At 37.5% G+C, this 21,375-nt stretch overlaps 2 protein-coding genes and 1 pseudogene across 3 annotated transcripts in view; 2 read left to right on the forward strand and 1 right to left on the reverse strand.

The window, feature by feature from the left end:
* The window catches only part of LOC131956935 (uncharacterized), a 42,959-nt gene extending 36,711 nt beyond the window's left edge, over positions 1-6,248 (reverse strand). The window contains exon 1 of one of the 2 annotated variants that reach the window (XM_059321574.1): positions 6,148-6,248. The gene's annotated coding sequence lies outside the window, so the exon portion shown is untranslated. The remainder of the gene's footprint in view (positions 1-6,147) is intronic. The other variant, XM_059321573.1, reaches the window with a different exon arrangement.
* The window catches only part of LOC131956937 (phosphatidylethanolamine-binding protein 4), a 64,186-nt gene extending 50,968 nt beyond the window's left edge, over positions 1-13,218 (forward strand). The window contains exons 2-5 of the mRNA XM_059321575.1: positions 9,314-9,561; positions 11,041-11,136; positions 12,062-12,104; positions 12,691-13,218. Of these exons, the coding sequence (XP_059177558.1) occupies positions 9,325-9,561; positions 11,041-11,136; positions 12,062-12,104; positions 12,691-12,878 (564 nt within the window). The 5' untranslated portion in view covers positions 9,314-9,324 and the 3' untranslated portion in view covers positions 12,879-13,218. The remainder of the gene's footprint in view (positions 1-9,313; positions 9,562-11,040; positions 11,137-12,061; positions 12,105-12,690) is intronic.
* Positions 13,219-17,031: 3,813 nt separating this feature from the next.
* LOC131956931 (uncharacterized) lies at positions 17,032-19,983 on the forward strand (annotated as a pseudogene).
* Positions 19,984-21,375: the final 1,392 nt, after the last annotated feature.

Here is a 21,375-nt window from a genome sequence, read left to right on the forward strand (position 1 = left end):
TTGTATTGAGGTTGTGTTGTGGTTGTGTTGTGGTTGTGTTGTGATTGTGTTGTGGTTGTGTTGTGGTTGTGATGTGGTTGTGTTGTGGTTGTGTTGTGGTTGTGTTGAGGTTGTATTGTGGTTGTGTTGTGGTTGTGTTGTGTTGTGTTTTTGTTGTGTTTGTGTTGTGGTTGTGTTGTGGTTGCGTTGTTGTTGTGTTGTGGTTGTGTTGTGTTGTGGTTGTGGTTGTGTTGTGGTTGTGTTTTGTTTGTGTTGTGGTTGTGGTTGTGTTGTGGTTGCGTTGTGGTTGTGTTGTTGTGTTGTGTTTGTGTTGTGGTTGTGTTGTGTTTTGTTTGTATTGTGGTTGTGTTGTGGTTGCGTTGTGGTTGTGTTGTTGTGTTGTGTTGTGGTTGTGTTGTGGTTGTGTTTTGTTTGTGTTTATGTTTGTGTTTGTGTTGTGTTTTTGTTCGTTTTGTTCTGTTCCAAAAATGTACCTTTAAAAAGATTTACCGTGGCGGAGCACAGGATGCAGCTAGTATATATATATATATATATATAATTACTAGCTGTATGTCATTACTTCGCTTTGATGTAAAATAAATTGAAAGTAGCACTCTGAAGAAATAAGAAAAAAAACACACAATGTAGGCCGACAAAGCAAACATTGTATCAATCTAAACAAAAAAGCAAACAAAATATACACTCACTGCAACCAAAAACAGCGAACGTAACACAATCTGTTTTGTTATTCTTGTAAAAAAAATTCTTACATAATAATTCCTGGGAAATTATTTAAGACAAGTGAAATAGGGGAAATAATTACTCTCTTAATATAAATATGTATATATCTACACATTTAATTATAAATGTCAAAACAAATAAATAATTACTTTAAAATTTAATGAAATTATTTAACCCTATTCGTATTAACAAAATGTTTTTGTCTATAATCAGAATTTAATATATCGTCATCATAAATGCTAAAGCTTTACAGCATAAGGAAAGTTTTTGAAATCAGAGTTGGTATAAAACCACGCTTTTCGATAAAAAAGATAAACATTCGGAATAACAGCCTACATTTAACTAAATATTGGTCTTTTTAGTTCAGATAATATATTTTTTAATTTACTACTGCTTCTTTGTGTTCCTTAAAGATTATTTTTTTAACATAGTGATAGGTATGGGTTAGATCACAGTATCAATCACCCACATTTTTACTGTCCGGTCACTTTAGGTCAATTATCCCACCCAGTGTATACCTAGGTGTGACATTAATGTCGCTCTACACAATTGTGGTGGTGAGGTGTGGGGGGGGGGGGGGGATAACCAACTCAGAGTGAACATAGCGTCAGTTTTTAGATGACTGTTCTAAACATACATATATATTACACATGTATACTGATTCAGAAATAGATGTAAATAAGTAGCAGTGGTATTATGACACTATTTTTTTTTTACAGAGGGGTCCATGGGGGAGGGGGGTTGTAACTGTTTCATATAATGTGTAATCGTAATCACTATCGCCCAAACTGTAAGAATACTACTACTTCATCGTGATGACGTTGTTGACCGTGTCAAAATTTCCCCACCACTACGCAGTTTGCTCATAAGTAAATTTAAGTAGAGGTGCCACATCAGTTGTTTTTTTCTGTATTGTAATTTTCAAAAAATTAATCACACGATTCAAACTGTATATATAAATTAATTATGTGTGAAGTTTTATGTATAACATTTCTAATGCAATTATTCGTAAGGAAATACATTATACAGTTGCCTTAAACTTAACACCCCTCTTGCCAAATGGTACTACCGGTAGAGGATTTTTTAAAATTTCAATGCATCGTAATGGTTATTTTTAGAATGGCAAACTGATGCAGCTGTTAATACGTGTTGTAAACGTAGACACTACTAGACTAGTACAATAAAGCTTAATTGCTGCATGAAAAGAAATCTTGTGATTTACATAGATGTGCCGACCAAAAATATTTTTTTACAACAATTTATTGTGTAAAACTTTGAGTTTAAAAAGTTTCCAAAAAGGCGCCACAGTGCTGAAAATGGCCAGAGGGGGAGCGGCAGCTCCCCCTGCCCCCCTCTCCCCTGCGTACTCTTCTGTGTACTAGACAATATAAAAATAATAAAACCTCAAACCACCTCGATATACGCTAGACAATATAACAAAACAACCACACTGACATCCTTTAAACAAATTGATACAACAAATTGATACAACAAATTGATACAAGAAATTGATGCAACAAATTAATACAACATATTAATACAACAAATTGATACACAAAACGATACAACACATTTATACAACACATTTATACAACAAATAAACACAACACATTGATACAACAAATTGATACAACAAATTGATGCAACAAATTGATACAACAAATTGATGCAACAAATTGATACAACAAATTGATACAACAAATTGATGCAACAAATTGATACAACATATTAATACAACAAATTGATACACAAAACGATACAACACATTTATACAACACATTTATACAACAAATAAACACAACACATTGATACAACAAATTGATACAACAAATTGATACAACAAATTGATACAACAAATTGATACAACAAATTGATACAACAAATTGATACAACAAATTGATACAACAAATTTATAAGACAAATAAATACAACACATTGATACAACAAATTGATACAACACTTTATTACAACATATTGATACAACACATTTATACAACAAATTTATACAACAAATTGATACAACTAATTGATACAACAAATTGATACAACAAATCAATACAACAAATTGATACAACAAATTGATAGAAGACATCTATACAACAAACTGATTCAAAAAATGGATACAACAAATTGATACAACAAATTAATACAACTAATTGATACAACAAATTGATACAACAAATTAATACAACACAGTGATGCAACAAATTGATACAAGACATTTATACAACAAATTGATTCAAAAAATGGATACAACAAATTGATACAAGACATTTATGCAACAAATTGATTCAAAAAATGGATACAACAAATTGATACAACACATTTATACAACAAATTGATACTACACAATTTTACAACTAATTGATACAACACTTTAATACAACACATTGATACAACACATCGATACAACAAATTGATACAACAAATTGATACAACAAATTGATACAACAAATTGATAAAACAAATTGACACAACAAATTGATACAACACATTATTACAACTGATTGATACAACACTTTTATACAACACACTGATACAACAAATCGATACAACAAATTCATACAACAAATTGATAAAACAAATTGATAAAACAAATTGATAGAACAAATTGATCCAACACATTTGTACAAAACTTTAATACAACAAATTGATACAACAAATTAATACACCACATTGGTATAACAAATTGGTGCAACACATTGATACAACAAATTGATACAAAAAATTGATACAACACATTTATACAACACATTGATGCAACAAATTGATACAAGACATTTATAAAATAATTGTTTATAAAAATGGATACAACAAATTGATACAACAAATTGATATAACAAATTGATACAACAAATTGATACAACAAATTGATGCAACAAATTGATACAACATATTAATACAACAAATTGATACACAAAACGATACAACAAAAAAACACAACACATTGATACAACAAATTGATACAACAAATTGATACAACAAATTGATACAACAAATTTATACAACAAATAAATACAACACATTGATACAACACATTTATACAACACATTTATACAACACATTGATACAACAAATTGATACAACACATTCATACAACAAATTGATACAACACTTTATTACAACATATTGATACAACACATTTATACAACAAATTTATACAACAAATTGATACAACTAATTGATACAACAAATTGATACAACAAATCAATACAACAAATTGATACAACAAATTGATAGAAAACATTTATACAACAAACTGATTCAAAAAATGGATACAACAAATTGATACAACAAATTAATACAACTAATTGATACAACAAATTGATACAACAAATTAATACAACACAGTGATGCAACAAATTGATACAAGGCCTTTATACAACAAATTGATTCAAAAAATGGATACAACAAATTGATACAAGACATTTATACAACAAATTGATTCAAAAAATGGATACAACAAATTGATACAACACATTTATACAACAAATTGATACAACACATTTTTACAACTAATTGATACAACACTTTAATACAACACATTAATACAACAAATCAATACAACAAATTGATACAACAAATTGATACAACAAATTGATACAACAAATTGATAAAACAAATTGACACAACAAATTGATACAACACATTATTACAACTGATTGATACAACACTTTTATACAACACATTGATACAACAAATCGATACAACAAATTCATACAACAAATTGATAAAACAAATTGATCAAACAAATTGATACAACAAATTGATCCAACACATTTGTACAAAACTTTAATACAACATATTGATACAACAAATTAATACACCACATTGATATAACAAATTGGTACAACAAATTGATACAACAAATTGATACAAAAAATTAATACAACAAATTGATACAACAAATTGATAGAAGACATTTATGCAACAAACTGATTCAAAAAATGGATACAACAAATTGATACAACAAATTAATACAACTAATTGATACAACAAATTGATACAACAAATTAATACAACACAGTGATGCAACAAATTGATACAAGGCCTTTATACAACAAATTGATTCAAAAAATGGATACAACAAATTGATACAAGACATTTATACAACAAATTGATTCAAAAAATGGATACAACAAATTGATACAACACATTTATACAACAAATTGATACAACACATTTTTACAACTAATTGATACAACACTTTAATACAACACATTAATACAACAAATCAATACAACAAATTGATACAACAAATTGATACAACAAATTGATACAACAAATTGATAAAACAAATTGACACAACAAATTGATACAACACATTATTACAACTGATTGATACAACACTTTTATACAACACATTGATACAACAAATCGATACAACAAATTCATACAACAAATTGATAAAACAAATTGATCAAACAAATCGATACAACAAATTGATCCAACACATTTGTACAAAACTTTAATACAACATATTGATACAACAAATTAATACACCACATTGATATAACAAATTGGTACAACAAATTGATACAACAAATTGATACAAAAAATTAATACAACAAATTGATACAACAAATTAATACACCACATTGATATAACAAATTGGTACAACACATTGATACAACAAATTGATACAAAAAATTGATACAACACATTTATACAACACATTGATGCAACAAATTGATACAAGACATTTATAAAAAAATTGATTAAAAAAATGGATACAACAAATTGATACAACAAATTGATATAACAAATTGATACAACAAATTGATACAACACATTGATACAACACATTGATACAACACATTGATACAACAAATCGATAAAACACATTGATACAACAAATTAATACAACACATTGATACAACAAATTGATACAACAAATTGATACAACACATTTATCTCAAGGTAAAAATATCCTTACTCAGACAAAACTATTTCAAGGACAAATTATCTCAGGGACAAAATAACTCAAGGAAAATATCTGGGAAAAAAACGTCTTAAGGAAAAAATATCTCAGACAAAATTATCCTAGGAAAAAAAATATCTCATGAAAAGATCTAGATCTAGATCTAGATCTATCAAGGAAAAAAATATCTCAGGGAAAAAAATCTTAAATTAAATATTTGTCATGTAATAAAAAAAATCACCTCACCAATCAGATTAAAAAGTAACTAAGTACAGGCCGTAGAAAGCCTGCATAAAAATTCAGATAGGATCTTGGAACATCTAAGATTAGGATAGTGATAAAATCTATAAATAGACCGTGAATCAGGGACATGTGTCATCATACTGGTGCGGCCGCGAAATGGATGAGTAGTGTTGACATAAAGGCAAGGAAGTGTCCATTTGCCTAAAAAAAGGTACCTTGATTTAAAAAATTCTAAATTATTTTCAGGTTTAAGCTTTACATACCTGCAAACCGAAATTAGACGATAATTTTAATTATCGTCGATTTTACAGACCGTTATAAACAGCTAAACATGAGGCCTTTAAAAACCTTTAATAGATTCTAGTTTTTATATTTGCTTTAAAAACACGGATAGTTCAAATTGTGCAATTCGGTGCAGATAGCTACTTTCATTCAATATCACCTTGTGGGTTCACTTTTTATTGTGTCTTTGCATACTTTACTAAACATAACTCTAACTGGACACACCTCTAACTGGACACACTTCTAACAGGACACACCTCTAACTGGACACACCTCTAACCGGACATAATTCTAACTGGACACACCTCTAACTGGACACACTTCTAACAGACACACTTCTAACAGGATACACCTCTAACTGGACACACGTCTAATTGATCACACCTCTAACTGGACACACCTCTAACTGGACACACCTCTAATTGATCACGTTTCTAACAGGACACACCTCTAAGTGGACACACTTCTAAAAGGACACACCTCTAACTGGACACACCTCTAACTGGACACACTTCTAACAGGACACATCTCTAACTGGACACACCTCTAACTGGACACACCTCTAACTGGAGACAACTCTAAATGGGCACACCTCTAATTGATCACACCTCTAACTGGACACACCTCTAACTGGACACACCTCTAACTGGGCACACCTCTAATTGATCACACCTCTAACAGGACACACCTCTAACTGGACACACCTCTAATTGATCACACCTCTAACTGGACACACCTCTAACTGGACCCACCTCTAACTGGGCACACCTCTAACTGGACACACCTCTAACTGGGCACACCTCTAACTGGGCACACCTCTAATTGATCACACCTCTAACTGGACACACCTCTAACTGGACACACCTCTAGCTGGACACATCTCGCTTCGTTGATTGACGCTTGAACCTAAATTATATTCACGGCCGCTCTAAATTAAATAAACCGGGAGTGATCTCCCCTAAACTTTCTCGAATATCTATCTATCTATCTATCTATCTATCTATCTATCTATCTATCTATCTATCTATCTATCTATCTATCTATCTATCTATCTATCTATCTATCTATCTATCTATCTATCTATCTATCTATCTATCTATCTATCTATCTATCTATCTATCTATCTATCTATCTATCTATCTATCTATCTATCTATCTATCTATCTATCTATCTATCTATCTATCTATCTATCTATCTATCTATCTATCTATCTATCTATCTATCTATCTATCTATCTATCTATCTATCTATCTATCTATCTATCTATCTATCTATCTATCTATCTATCTATCTATCTATCTATCTATCTATCTATCTATCTATCTATCTATCTATCTATCTATCTATCTATCTATCTATCTATCTATCTATCTATCTATCTATCTATCTATCTATCTATCTATCTATCTAAAAAGCAATGTGTGTGTTTGTCTGTTTGTTTGTCCTTTATGCATTACTACACCTCTCATCACATCGCCGTGAAACTTTGGGAAGTTGTTGTAAATATTCCACGGGAGGGTGCGATTTGTTTTTCTCTATATACGGTATATTAAAAATAAAAGTCGATTTTTACTTTCTCGTATATACGGAGTACCTATAGAGAAAGTCATGTAATCGTGCATAAAAAAATCGAGATTTTTACAAATCTCGACGTTTTACATCTCACTGATACGGAAAAACATAATTTTGCAATCTTGTCCGTATGTCTGTGTGTGTGTCTGTCTGTGTGTGTAAACAGGATATACGATTTTGATAAAATACATATATATATAATTTCATCAACCTAGCTGTAACGGTACTCAAGTTATCTTGTTTACACACAGACAGACAGACACACACACACAGACAGACACACAGACAAGATTGCAAAATTATGTTTTTCCGTATCAGTATGGTGTAAAAGGTCGAGATTTGGAAAAATCTCTATTTTTTCTCTATACTTCGTATATACGAGAAAGTAAAAAATGGTTGACCCAACTCGTTCAACTAGGCCGTCGCCATTGCCTTGTATTTTCTCCCCAATGTCCTACTCTCCAACCCATTTATTTTAAAAATGTGTAGAGTAAAAAAAAACTGAATTTTTTTTGACACTCCGCCATTTTGTTTTCAAGATTGCATGCTGTTAACTGTTAGAGACTAAAATCAGGTCGCTTTATGTGCTGTCAAACCGATCGATAACAAATCATTTTGACCGGTAACATCTGTAGTTTTACACACAACACAATAGTAAGTGTGCTAATGGAATGGTCGTTCATGACATCCGTGTTGACGAAACTGGTTGTTCTAGTAGCTAGATCTGGATCTAGTAGGCGTTGAGTTGACCTTGACCTATGTCTTGTAGGTTAACGAAGTGTTTGGTGACCAAGGTAAGGTTAGGGTTACAGTTAACACGACAACTTCATCCTGAGGATAATGCAACTTTGAACCAAATAGATCTAGTAACTTAACAGATCATTGAGTCAACAACCCAATAGATCTAGTAACTGAACAGATCATTGAGTCAACAACCCGATAGATCTAGTAACTTAACAGATCATTGAGTCAACAACCCAATAGATCTAGTAACTTAACAGATCATTGAGTCAACAACCCAATAGATCTAGTAACTTAACAGATCATTGAGTCAACAACCCAATAGATCTAGTAACTTAATAGATCATTGAGTCAATAACCCAATAGATCTAGTAACTTAACAGATCATTGAGTCAACAACCCAATATTTTCTTTACGAACCGATCACCGGCTTGGATCGAACTCGACAAAAACAATCCCTTGCATTGTATATGGATTCGTGGGCGGCACTCAGGTATGCAAACAGTCGTGACCACATCTGAACCTAGCTATTGAACCAGTGGATCGAGTGACCGCTAGCATAAAATCTTGTTGCATTGTCTTTCCTTTAGAAAATATAAACAAACCAACCCATAGTGAAACTTCGTAAACCTAATTAAACGTGTACCATTTAAACAACTCGATTTTAATTGTAAAAATGTTGAATGAATTTTAATTTTAAATAGATTGAACAAATACATGTTAATTGTCAAATGTTAAATAAATCAATTTAAATTGTAAAAATGTTTAACGCATCAATTTAAATTGTAAAAATGTTTAACGCATCAATTTAAATTGAAAAAAAATCATTTCAGGTTTTTTTGCAATGACAGATTTTAATTGGGTCACATTAGTGACCTTGACACTTGCAGTTCTCGCTGATACAACGGATCAAAAGCTCGAGGAAGAACTGAAATGTCTGCACAAGAAGCCCTCGGACCAGTGTGACATTAGTGTGACATTTCCAGAACCCCTGGGGAGGCTGACATGCGATGACATCGTGTCGGTCAAGGATGGCAAAAATATGTCCAAGCTTCCGGAGTTCAAGGTCATGGGTTCCAACGTAAGTGGATCATATGGCCGAGCTAAAGCCTGGGTCAAGGTCACTACCTGGGTCAAGAAATCTCTACCCTGGTCTAAACGACCCTACCTGGGTCTATAAGTCCCTACCCGGGTCTACACGTCATTTATAGACGACCCCTAATGTAATTTACTCTCTGGTAGTGTTTTATAAGCGAGATCAATCAAAACTAATTTTTTTAGTCCAGTGTCACATGTTTTATTACAAGTTTTTATTTAACTCACTTCCTCTGTCGTCGCTCTGTCGTCAGTCTAGATCGAAACGCAGGAGTGAAAATTTGGAAACTTCTACTTGACCGATACGATTCACATTTGACACGTGGGTTAAGACATGAAGACAATGTAATCTGAAATTAAATTTGACTTAATTGGATGCCTAATTAATTTTTTATGAAATAATTAAAATTTGGACCGAATTAGTAGGCATGTCTAGCCAACCACACCACACGCGTCATCACGTTCAATAGCTGCGCCATCACGGTACGTTCAATAGCTGCGCCATCACGTTCAGTAGGCGCGCAATGGTTTTTAGTCATGTAACTCTATTGTAAATAAAACATGTAAAGTACTGAAAAAAATTCATAAAAAAAATTCATAAAAAACGTTTTAATAACAAGCTTTTATGTAATAATGCACTAAAAAGTAGAAAATAAATTATAGACTACTATTTAAATTACTATAAAGAAAAGCGTGGGTCACTTTAGTACCGATTGGATACCTTTACTAATATTTGAGAAGAGACCTACGCTTTTCTTTATAGTAATTTAAATAGTAGTCTATAATTTATTTTCTACTTTTTAGTGCATTAGTACATAAAAGCTGGATATTAAAACGTTTTTTATGAATTTTTTATTTTAAGGACAGCTCTCTTTAATAAACATTGTCTGAGGGAAGTGATGACAGCACTGTACAGCTTGTGCGTTTGTGTCTCTCTAAAGGACAAACGTATATTTTTATGGGAGAATAAATGTCAAATGTATGTGTTTGTAAAAAAGAAAATAAGCTTATTGTTTGAGTTTGAACGTTAAAACATTCATTGAGATATTAAAAACCATAACCCGGGAGTGATCTCCCCTGAACTTTATCGAATATTCTTATATAACACTACGGGGGATGGCAACGCGGGATATAGACATGATTTTTAATCCATGTTTAAGTACTTAAACTTTTAAAAATAGAATAGAATCGCGTAGAAAACAGCATTGCGCACCAAGTGAACAGCAAACAGTGTGTGTATAATAGTGGGGAATATAAGTACTTTCTAAATTCATTTGCGTTTTTTTTTAGAAATAGAAAATACTACTTCCTGTTACTCAAAATTTGATAGAAAGCAGAGTATTAGATCTTTTACTTGTATGTGAAATACGAGAAAGTAAAAGACACACAATAGTGGCTAAAATTCGGTATAGACAGACAGACAGCCAGCCAGGCAAGCTTAAAGTAACCTAATTTAATACGACAGCCCTCGGGACCAGCCGTCCTTCTGATCTTTGACCCCGACGCTCCGGTCAGCAATGACCCCAGGGATGGATACATCCACTTGATGGCTCAGGCCTCGGTAAGTTCTGACGTCACTCTCATGTCTCAGATAACTCGTTCACCAGGCAAGGAAATAATATTTTATTTAACTGACGCTCTTAAACACACTGACCACCACTACCACCACCACCACACTGACCACCACTACCACCACCACCACACTGACCACCACTACCACACTGACCACCACTACCACACTGACCACCACTACCACACTGACCACCACTACCACACTGACCACCACTACCATACTGACCAGCACTACCACCACTACCACACTGACCAGCACTACCACACTGACCAGCACTACCATACTGACCAGCACTACCACCACTACCACACTGACCACCACTACCACACTGACCACCACTACCACACTGACCACCACTACCACACTGACCACCACTACCACACTGACCACCACTACCACACTGACCACCACCACCACACTGACCACCACTACCACACTGACCACCACTACCACACTGACCACCACTACCACACTGACCACCACTACCACACTGACCACCACTACCACACTGACCACCACTACCACACTGACCACCACTACCACACTGACCACCACTACCACACTGACCACCACTACCACACTGACCACCACTACCACACTGACCACCACTACCACACTGACACCACTACCACATCAATCACACTGACCACCACTACCACACTGACCACCACTACCACACTGACCACCACTACCACACTGACCACCACTACCACACTGACCACCACTACCAAACTGACCACCACTACCACACTGACCACCACTACCACACTGACTACTACTACCACACTGACCACCACTACCACACTGACCACCACTACCACACTGACCACCACACTGACCACCACTACCACACTGACCACCACTACCACACTGACCACCAGCATTACGTTATTATGAGTACTTTTCATTACAGATTGACAAAGAAGGCAAGGTTACGATCACAAAAACTTTTATTCGTAAGTTTATCCCCAATATTTATACAGACACTTTGACATACCAGTATGTCTGGGTCAGTTGTGGGCAGACAGACCAGTATGTCTGGGTCAGTTGTGGGCAGACCAGTATGTGTGGGTCAGTTGTGGACAGACAGACCAGTATGTCTGGGTCAGTTGTGGACAGACAGACCAGTATGTCTGGGTCAGTTGTGGACAGACAGACCAGTATGTCTGGGTCAGTTGTGGGCAGACCAGTATGTGTGGGTCAGTTGTGGACAGACAGACCAGTATGTCTGGGTCAGTTGTGGACAGACCAGTATGTCTGGGTCAGTTGTGGACAGACAGACCAGTATGTCTGGGTCAGTTGTGGGCAGACCAGTATGTGTGGGTCAGTTGTGGACAGACAGACCAGTATGTCTGGGTCAGTTGTGGACAGACCAGTATGTCTGGGTCAGTTGTGGACAGACAGACCAGTATGTCTGGGTCAGTTGTGGACAGACAGACCAGTATGTCTGGGTCAGTTGTGGACAGACCAGTTTGTCTGGGTCAGTTGTGGACAGACAGACCAAAGTGAGCACCGTGCTGACCAGCTGGTTTTACTCACCAGAATACACCCCACCTGCGCCACCTGTGACGAACGCCGCCCACCGCTACCAGGTGTTCGTTTACCCCCTCCCACCTGGCACTAAAATCAAGTCTGGCACTGACCGGAAGTTCCAGCTGTGTCTATTCGTCCTGGCCCACCACCTCGGCCAGCCAACTTCAGCCTTCCAGTTCCGCTACAAGAGCAGCTGACCGTTTGACGTCATTGACCGTCTGATGTCAGTGATCGCCTGGCATCTTTGGTCAGATGTTTAAAACTAGGGACCAGTTAGGGACCAGTTACGTTTCTTTTGATTCGTATTTTTTTTCTATGGACTTGTAGAAATTTTAAATATCTCCGGGAAAAGCTTAAGAACCTTTCAATTCCAAGGCCTATTTATTGTTCTTTTGTTTATTTTTAATTTTTTATAGTGTGTCTTAAATGTCTTTCTAAAATATTAGCAATAAAAATATTTTAGGCAAAACACTCATTACACAGAAACTTTTTGAAATAAATTTTTTCTACAAAAAATAAATAAATCAGGATAAGTATTGCGTCAATTGATTTCATTGTTTCTTTCAGTCCTCTTTCGAAATGTGTTATTTGCTCAAAGTAGCTCAAAGACACAATGAAAATAGTTACCAATAATGTGACACTGAATGAAAATAGCTACCAATAATGTGACACTGAATGAAAATAGTTACCAATCATGTGAGACTGAATGAAAATAGTTACCAATAATGTGACACTGAATGAAAATAGTTACCAATAATGTGACACTGAATGAAAATAGCTACCAATAATGTGACACTGAATGAAAATAGTTACCAATAATGTGACACTGAATGAAAATAGCTACCAATAATGTGACACTGAATGAAAATAGTTACCAATATATATATATATATATATATATATATATATATATATATATATATATATATATATATATATATATATATATATATATATATATATATATATATATGCAACACTCACTCAATGGGGATGCTTATTACCCACTGAGGTGTTGTGTTTAAAAGGGCACACAATGGAACGACGCTGTTGTTGTCAAATACTTGCTTAATTGACAGACATTTCTTTCGGTGGGGGGGGGGGGGGGAATGAAATGCCTGGGAGAAACTCTGGTTCGTGTATGACGTGTAGGAGTTGAGAGGGCAAAGGTTGATTGTGTCGAGCCTAATTCAGGAGATGGACTTTAACGTCACCCGTCTCGGCGTGTCCTTGACCCTACTGGAGCACAGGGTCAGAAGAAACTTCCGGAAAGGCTGGGCAACACGGCAGTAGACGACGAAGTTGAGGCTGGAGTTGATCACCTGACACAGCTCCATTAGTCGGGCACACAGCACGAACAGCTGACTGTACCTGGAGACACAGTACACACGAGACACATCTCAGACAGTTCATCACATCTAAGACACAGAACACATGAGACAAATCGACCCCTGAACGAATGACCCGTGTGATTAACATTGATGTGACCCCTGAACGAATGACCCGTGTGATTAACATTGATGTGACCCCTGAACGAATGACCCGTGTGATTAACATTGATGTGACCCCTGAACGAATGACCCGTGTGATTAACATTGATGTGACCCCTGAACGAATGACCCGTGTGATTAACATTGATGTGACCCCTGAACGAGTGACCCGTGTGATTAACATTGATGTGACCCCTGAACGAATGACCCGTGTGATTAACATTGATGTGCCCCTGAACCCGTTACCTGCCATAATAATCAAACTGGGGCTGGGCAGATCTGGCGATCAAGATAGCGATACCTGGGAGGCTGGTGGCAGAGTAGATAGCACAGACACACACAAGCAGTGATGTGGCTTTTCGCTCCCTCCTCTGGACAATGGCAGCTACTGTGGATTCCTGCGTTTATCAAATATAGTAGGACACTGGGTAGAGTAGGACACTGTGTAGAGTAGGACATTGTGTACAGCAGGACATTGTGTACAGCAGGACATTTTGTACAGTAGGACACTGTGTACAGTAGGACACTGGGTAGAGTAGGACATTGTGTACAGCAGGACATTGTGTACAGCAGGACATTGTGTACAGTAGGACACTGTGTACAGTAGGACACTGGGTAGAGTAGGACACTGTGTACAGTAGGACACTGTACAGTAGGACACTGTGTACAGTAGGACACTTTGTACAGTAGGACACTGTACAGTAGGACACTGGGTACAGTAGGACACTGTGTACAGTAGGACACTGTGTACAGTAGGACACTGTGTACAGTAGGACATTGTACAGTAGGACACTGTGTACAGTAGGACACTGTGTACAGCAGGACATTTTGTACAGTAGGACACTGGGTAGAGTAGGACATAGTGCACAGCAGGACATTTTGTACAGCAGGACATTTTGTACTGTAGGACACTGTGTACAGTAAGACACTGGGTACAGTAGGACACTGTACAGTAGGACACTGTGTACAGTAGGACACTTTGTACAGTAGGACACTGGGTACAGTAGGACACTGTACAGTAGGACACTGTGTACAGTAGGACACTGTGTACAGCAGGACATTTTGTACAGTAGGACACTGGGTAGAGTAGGACATAGTGCACAGCAGGACATTTTGTACAGCAGGACATTTTGTACAGTAGGACACTGGGTACAGTAGGACACTGGGTACAGTAGGACACTGGGTAGAGTAGGACATAGTGCACAGCAAGACACTGGGTACAGTAGGACATTTTGTACAGTAGGACACTGTGTACAGTAGGACACTGTGTACAGTAGGACACTGTGTACAGTAGGACACTGGGTACAGTAGGACACTGTGTACAGTAGGACACTGTGTACAGTAGGACACTGTGTAGAGTAGGACATTGTGTACAGCAGGACATTGTGTACAGCAGGACATTTTGTACAGTAGGACACTGTGTACAGTAGGACACTGGGTACAGTAGGACACTGTGTACAGTAGGACACTGTGTACAGTAAGACACTGGGTACAGTAGGACACTGGGTACAGTAGGACATTATGTACAACAGGACAATGTGTACAGTAGGACATTGTGTACAGTAGGACACTGGGTACAGTAGGACATTGTGTACAGTAGGACACTGTACAGTAGGACACTATGTACAGTAGGACACTGGGTACAGTAGGACACTGTGTACAGTAGGACACTGTGTACAGTAGGACATTGTGTACAGTAGGACACTGTGTAGAGTAGGACACTGTGTACAGTAGGACACTGTGTAGAGTAGGACATTGTGTACAGCAGGACATTGTGTACAGCAGGACATTTTGTACAGTAGGACACTGTGTACAGTAGGACACTGGGTACAGTAGGACACTGTGTACAGTAGGACACTGTGTACAATAGGACACTGGGTACAGTAGGACACTGGGTACAGTAGGACATTATGTACAACAGGACAATGTGTACAGTAGGACATTGTGTACAGTAGGACACTGGGTACAGTAGGACATTGGGTACAGTAGGACATTGTGTACAGTAGGACACTGTACAGTAGGACACTATGTACAGTAGGACACTGGGTACAGTAGGACAGTGGGTACAGTAGGACACTGTGTACAGTAGGACACTGTGTACAGTAGGACACTGTACAGTAGGACACTGTGTACAGTAGGACACTTTGTACAGTAGGACACTGTACAGTAGGACACTGGGTACAGTAGGACACTGGGTACAGTAGGACACTGTGTACAGTAGGACATTGTGTACAGCAGGACATTTGTACAGTAGGACACTGGGTACAGTAGGACACTGTGTACAGTAGGACAATGTGTACAGTAGGACACTGTGTACAGTAGGACAATGTGTACAGTAGGACACTGGGTACAGTAGGACACTGTAAAAGTAGGTTTAAAAAATCATATTGTAGACCGTGTATAAGATATATCAAAATTTATACACCAAAATTAAAATAATCTAAATAATTGTTTCAGTCATAATAGTGTTATCACTGGTCACTCTAACAATCTTTTCATTACCCCCCCCCCCAACCCTACAGAGAAGCCTGGGAGAGACTCTGATCAACCTCCCCCCCCCCAACCCTACAGAGAAGCCTGGGAGAGACTCTGATCAACCTCCCCCCCCAACCCTACAGAGAAGCCTGGGAGAGACTCTGATCAACCTCCCCCCCCCCCCCCCGTACTTAACCACTAGCCATAGGTGGCCTCTGTTACCCTGCGCAGGTTCGATGACGTAGTACACCTGATCTTGTAGACAGTGCCGCAGGTGGTTACCATGACAACAGCAACTGGCATCAAGTACAGAACCAGGTTGATGACCAAATTTTTCCAAGAGTCGAACCAAACTTGATTTGCCAGGTAGAAATGTGTCGGGACCATGACAGGAGACGATTGGTTGTCTTCCCTTGGGTTCAACATTTTTAGAAAGTCAGTTGTTTAAATAGTCTCACGATCAATACAACAATTCTGTCATAAGTTGCACTAAAAATACATTTCCTTCATACGTTGCACTATAAATACAACATTTCTGTCAGTACTTGCAGTGGCGTAGCGAGGTCGGGTGTCACCCGGTGCGGCACTTAATGGTGTCACCCCCCCCCCAGAGGCGTAGCGACCCTTCCCGGGGACAAACTTTCCAATTTTCGATTTGCACCCCCATCAAACTTTTGATTTGTACCCCCCCTCAAGTTTTCCTCTATATATTTTGCTATTTTTTGCCTTGGTGTCACCCCCCTAAATGGTGTCACCCGGTGCGGTCCGCACCCCCCGCCCCCCCCCCCTCGCTACGCCCCTGAGTACTTGCACTATAAATACAACATTTCTGTCATTAGTTGCAATATAAATACAACATTCCTGTCATTAGTTGCACTAAAAATACAACATTTATGTCATTAATTGCACTATACATACATTGGGGTCATCCATAAATGACGTCACGCTTTTTTGGACGATTTTTACCTCCCCCCCTCCCCTCCGTCACACGTCGTCACAAAAAGCCAGACCCCCCCCCCCCTAAAATGACGTCACACCTCAACCTACAACCCCCCTCAAAATTGCAGTTGAATTTTTTTTAAACATCGATAGTTTTCCAAAATCTTGTCTAAACTATTACAATTTATTAAAACAGTTGTCTAAAACGCGAAATAACGTCTAAAATTCGTTTTCTAACATTGCTTTTTTATAATGCAAAAATGTGACGTCGCAACATCTGACCCCCCCCCCCCCTCCCCCTCATCACACATCGTCACAAAATTACGGACCCCCCTCCCCCCTACGAGTGTGACGTCATTTATGGATGACCCCATTTATGTAATTAGTTGCACTATACATACAACATTTATGTCATTAGTTGCACTACACATACAACGTTTCTGCCATACTTTGCACTATAAATACTTCTGATCACCCACAAAGACTCGATTGAGTGCCCATTTGAGAGAGTACCCACTTATGTACCATTAGAGTGAGTACCCAATGGACTGAGTACCATTAGAGTGAGTACCCAATGGACTGAGTACCATTAGAGTGAGTACCATTAGAGTGAGTACCATTAGAGTGAGTACCCAATGGACTGAGTACCATTAGAGTGAGTACCATTAGAGTGAGTACCATCAGAGTGAGTACCATTAGAGTGAGTACCATTAGACTGAGTACCATTAGAGTGAGTACCATTAGACTGAGTACCATTAGAGTGAGTACCATTAGAGTGAGTACCATTAGAGTGAGTACCATCAGAGTGAGTACCATTAGAGTGAGTACCATTAGAGTGAGTACCATTAGAGTGAGTACCATTAGAGTGAGTACCATTAGAGTGAGTACCATTAGACTGAGTACCATTAGAGTGAGTACCATTAGAGTGAGTACCATCAGAGTGAGTACCATTAGAGTGAGTACCATTAGACTGAGTACCATTAGAGTGAGTACCATTAGAGTGAGTACAATTAGAGTGAGTACCATCAGAGTGAGTACCATTAGAGTGAGTACCATCAGAGTGAGTACCATTAGAGTGAGTACCATTAGAGTGAGTACCATTAGAGTGAGTACCATTAGAGTGAGTACCATTAGAGTGAGTACCATTAGAGTGAGTACCATTAGACTGAGTACCATTAGAGTGAGTACCATTAGAGTGAGTACCATCAGAGTGAGTACCATTAGAGTGAGTACCATTAGACTGAGTACCATTAGAGTGAGTACCATTAGAGTGAGTACCATTAGAGTGAGTACCCAATGGACTGAGTACCATTAGAGTGAGTACCATCAGAGTGAGTACCATTAGACTGAGTACCATTAGAGTGAGTACCATTAGAGTGAGTACCATCAGAGTGAGTACCATTAGAGTGAGTACCATTAGAGTGAGTACCATTAGAGTGAGTACCATTAGAGTGAGTACCATTAGAGTGAGTACCATTAGAGTGAGTACCATTAGAGTGAGTACCATTAGAGTGAGTACCATTAGAGTGAGTACCATTAGAGTGAGTACCATTACAGTGAGTACCATTAGACTGAATACCATTAGAGTGAGTACCCACTTGTCTTACCTGTCGACCCACTTGATTCTGCTCCTGACAAACAACGGAATGTGAAAGACCATCGGAAGGAGGAAACAAGCAGTTATTGCGACCTTGATACGTTTTGGTGTGACCCACATCTGAGACAAGAGAAATACTTTTTAAACTAAATTTGTCAAACTTAACTTGTCAAACTAAACTTGTCAAACTAAATTTGTCAAACTTAACTTGTCAAACTAAATTTGTCAAACTTAACTTGTCAAACTAAATTTGTCAAACTAAACTTGTCAAACTAAATTTGTCAAACTAAACTTGTAAAACTAAACTTGTCAAACTAAATTTGTCAAACTAAACTTGTCAAACTAAACTTGTCAAACAACTTTTCAAACTAAATTTGTCAAACTAAACTTGTCAAAATAAATTTGTCAAACTTAACTTGTCAAACTAAACTTGTCAAACTAAATTTGTCAAACTAAATTTGTCAAACTAAACTTGTAAAACTAAATTTCTCAAACTAAACTTGTCAAACTAAACTTGTCAAACTAAATGTGTCAAACTAAACTTGTCAAACTAAACTTTTCAAACTAAATTTGTCAAACTAAACTTGTCAAACTAAACTTGTCAAACTAAACTTTTCAAACTAAATTTGTCTAACTAAACTTGTTAAACTAAACTTGTCAAACTAAACTTTTCAAACTAAATTTGTCTAACTAAACTTGTTAAACTAAACTTGTCAAACTAAACTTTTCAAACTAAATTTGTCTAACTAAACTTGTTAAACTAAACTTGTCAAACTAAACTTGTCAGACTAAACATGTTGACGCTAAATTATGGCGGCTTTGATGCGCTGTGGTGCAACCCTAATAGCGGACAAGATAAAAACTTATTTACCATGCATGTTCCGAGACTTATAAGAACTTTCCTCACTATACAAATACTACTAGCGATCCCTTCCCGCATATATATATATATATATATATATATATATATATAGGACTATACCTCAAAAACCCTGCGTACGCCCCCTGATTCTGTAGTATGAAATCGTGTACGCTCAACTCGTGTCTGTGTTCCACACGAAGACAGAACACCGCAGGAAATAAACAAGCACTGAACAACAGGAAACAAACAAGCACTGAACACCACAGGAAATAAACAAGCACTGAACACCACAGGAAACAACAAGAACTGCATCACTGAACAAATGACCCGCCCCTTCAATTTAAATATCTCTCTAGTCTAAAAACGTGTGATAGTAAGATGTATGCAACAAAGGGCCTCTAGTTTACCTTGATGATCTAGGTGAAAAGCTAATCTAGACCCTAATGGTCTAGGTGAAAAGCTAATCTAGACTTTAATGCTCTAGGTGAAAAGCTAATCTAGACCCTAATGGTCTAGGTGAAAAGCTAATCTAGACCCTAATGGTCTAGGTGAAAAGCTAATCTAGACTTTAATGCTCTAGGAGGTGAAAAGCTAATCTAGACCTTGATGGTCTAGGAGTCTAGGTGAAAAGCTTATGTAGACCTAAATGTCGGAGGTGAAAAGCTAATTCAGTCATTAATGACAGAGGTGAAATTGCAGACGTTTATGGTGGAGGTGAAATTGCAGACGTTAATGGTGGAGGTGAAATTGCAGACGTTTATGGTGGAGGTGAAATTGCAGACGTTAATGGTGGAGGTGAAATTGCAGACGTTAATGGTGGAGGTGAAATTGCAGACGTTAATGGTGGAGGTGAAATTGCAGACGTCAATGGTGGAGGTGAAATTGCAGACGTTAATGGTGGAGGTGAAATTGCAGACGTTAATGGTGGAGGTGAAATTGCAGACGTTAATGGTGGAGGTTAAATAGCAGACATACCTTTGACTGTAGCGGCCACGTGAAAACCATGAACCTCTCGACTGCGATGACAGCCGTGATGCAGCCTGTTGTACAGCTAAAGACAACAGGGACAAAGCTGACCTGCGGGGTCAGCGTGACCTCTAGGTCAGCAGCCTGCTTAAGATTGAAAGTCCTCGTCACACAAATCATAAGATAGAAGTTCCTGGTCAGTAGAAACAATGTGTCACACCCGGCCAGAGCTAAACATTGAGGGGAACAAAAGATCTCAAGAGTTCGTTACTAACAGACTGGATAAGGTCAGACATTCCTGATTACGACATACTTGATGACGTCAGACATACATGATGACATCAGACATACCTGATGACATCAGA

This window comes from Physella acuta, unplaced genomic scaffold (genome assembly GCF_028476545.2).
Source record: "Physella acuta isolate Inbredline_101_S28 unplaced genomic scaffold, ASM2847654v3 ptg001187l, whole genome shotgun sequence".
Lineage (NCBI taxonomy): Eukaryota > Metazoa > Mollusca > Gastropoda > Physidae > Physella > Physella acuta.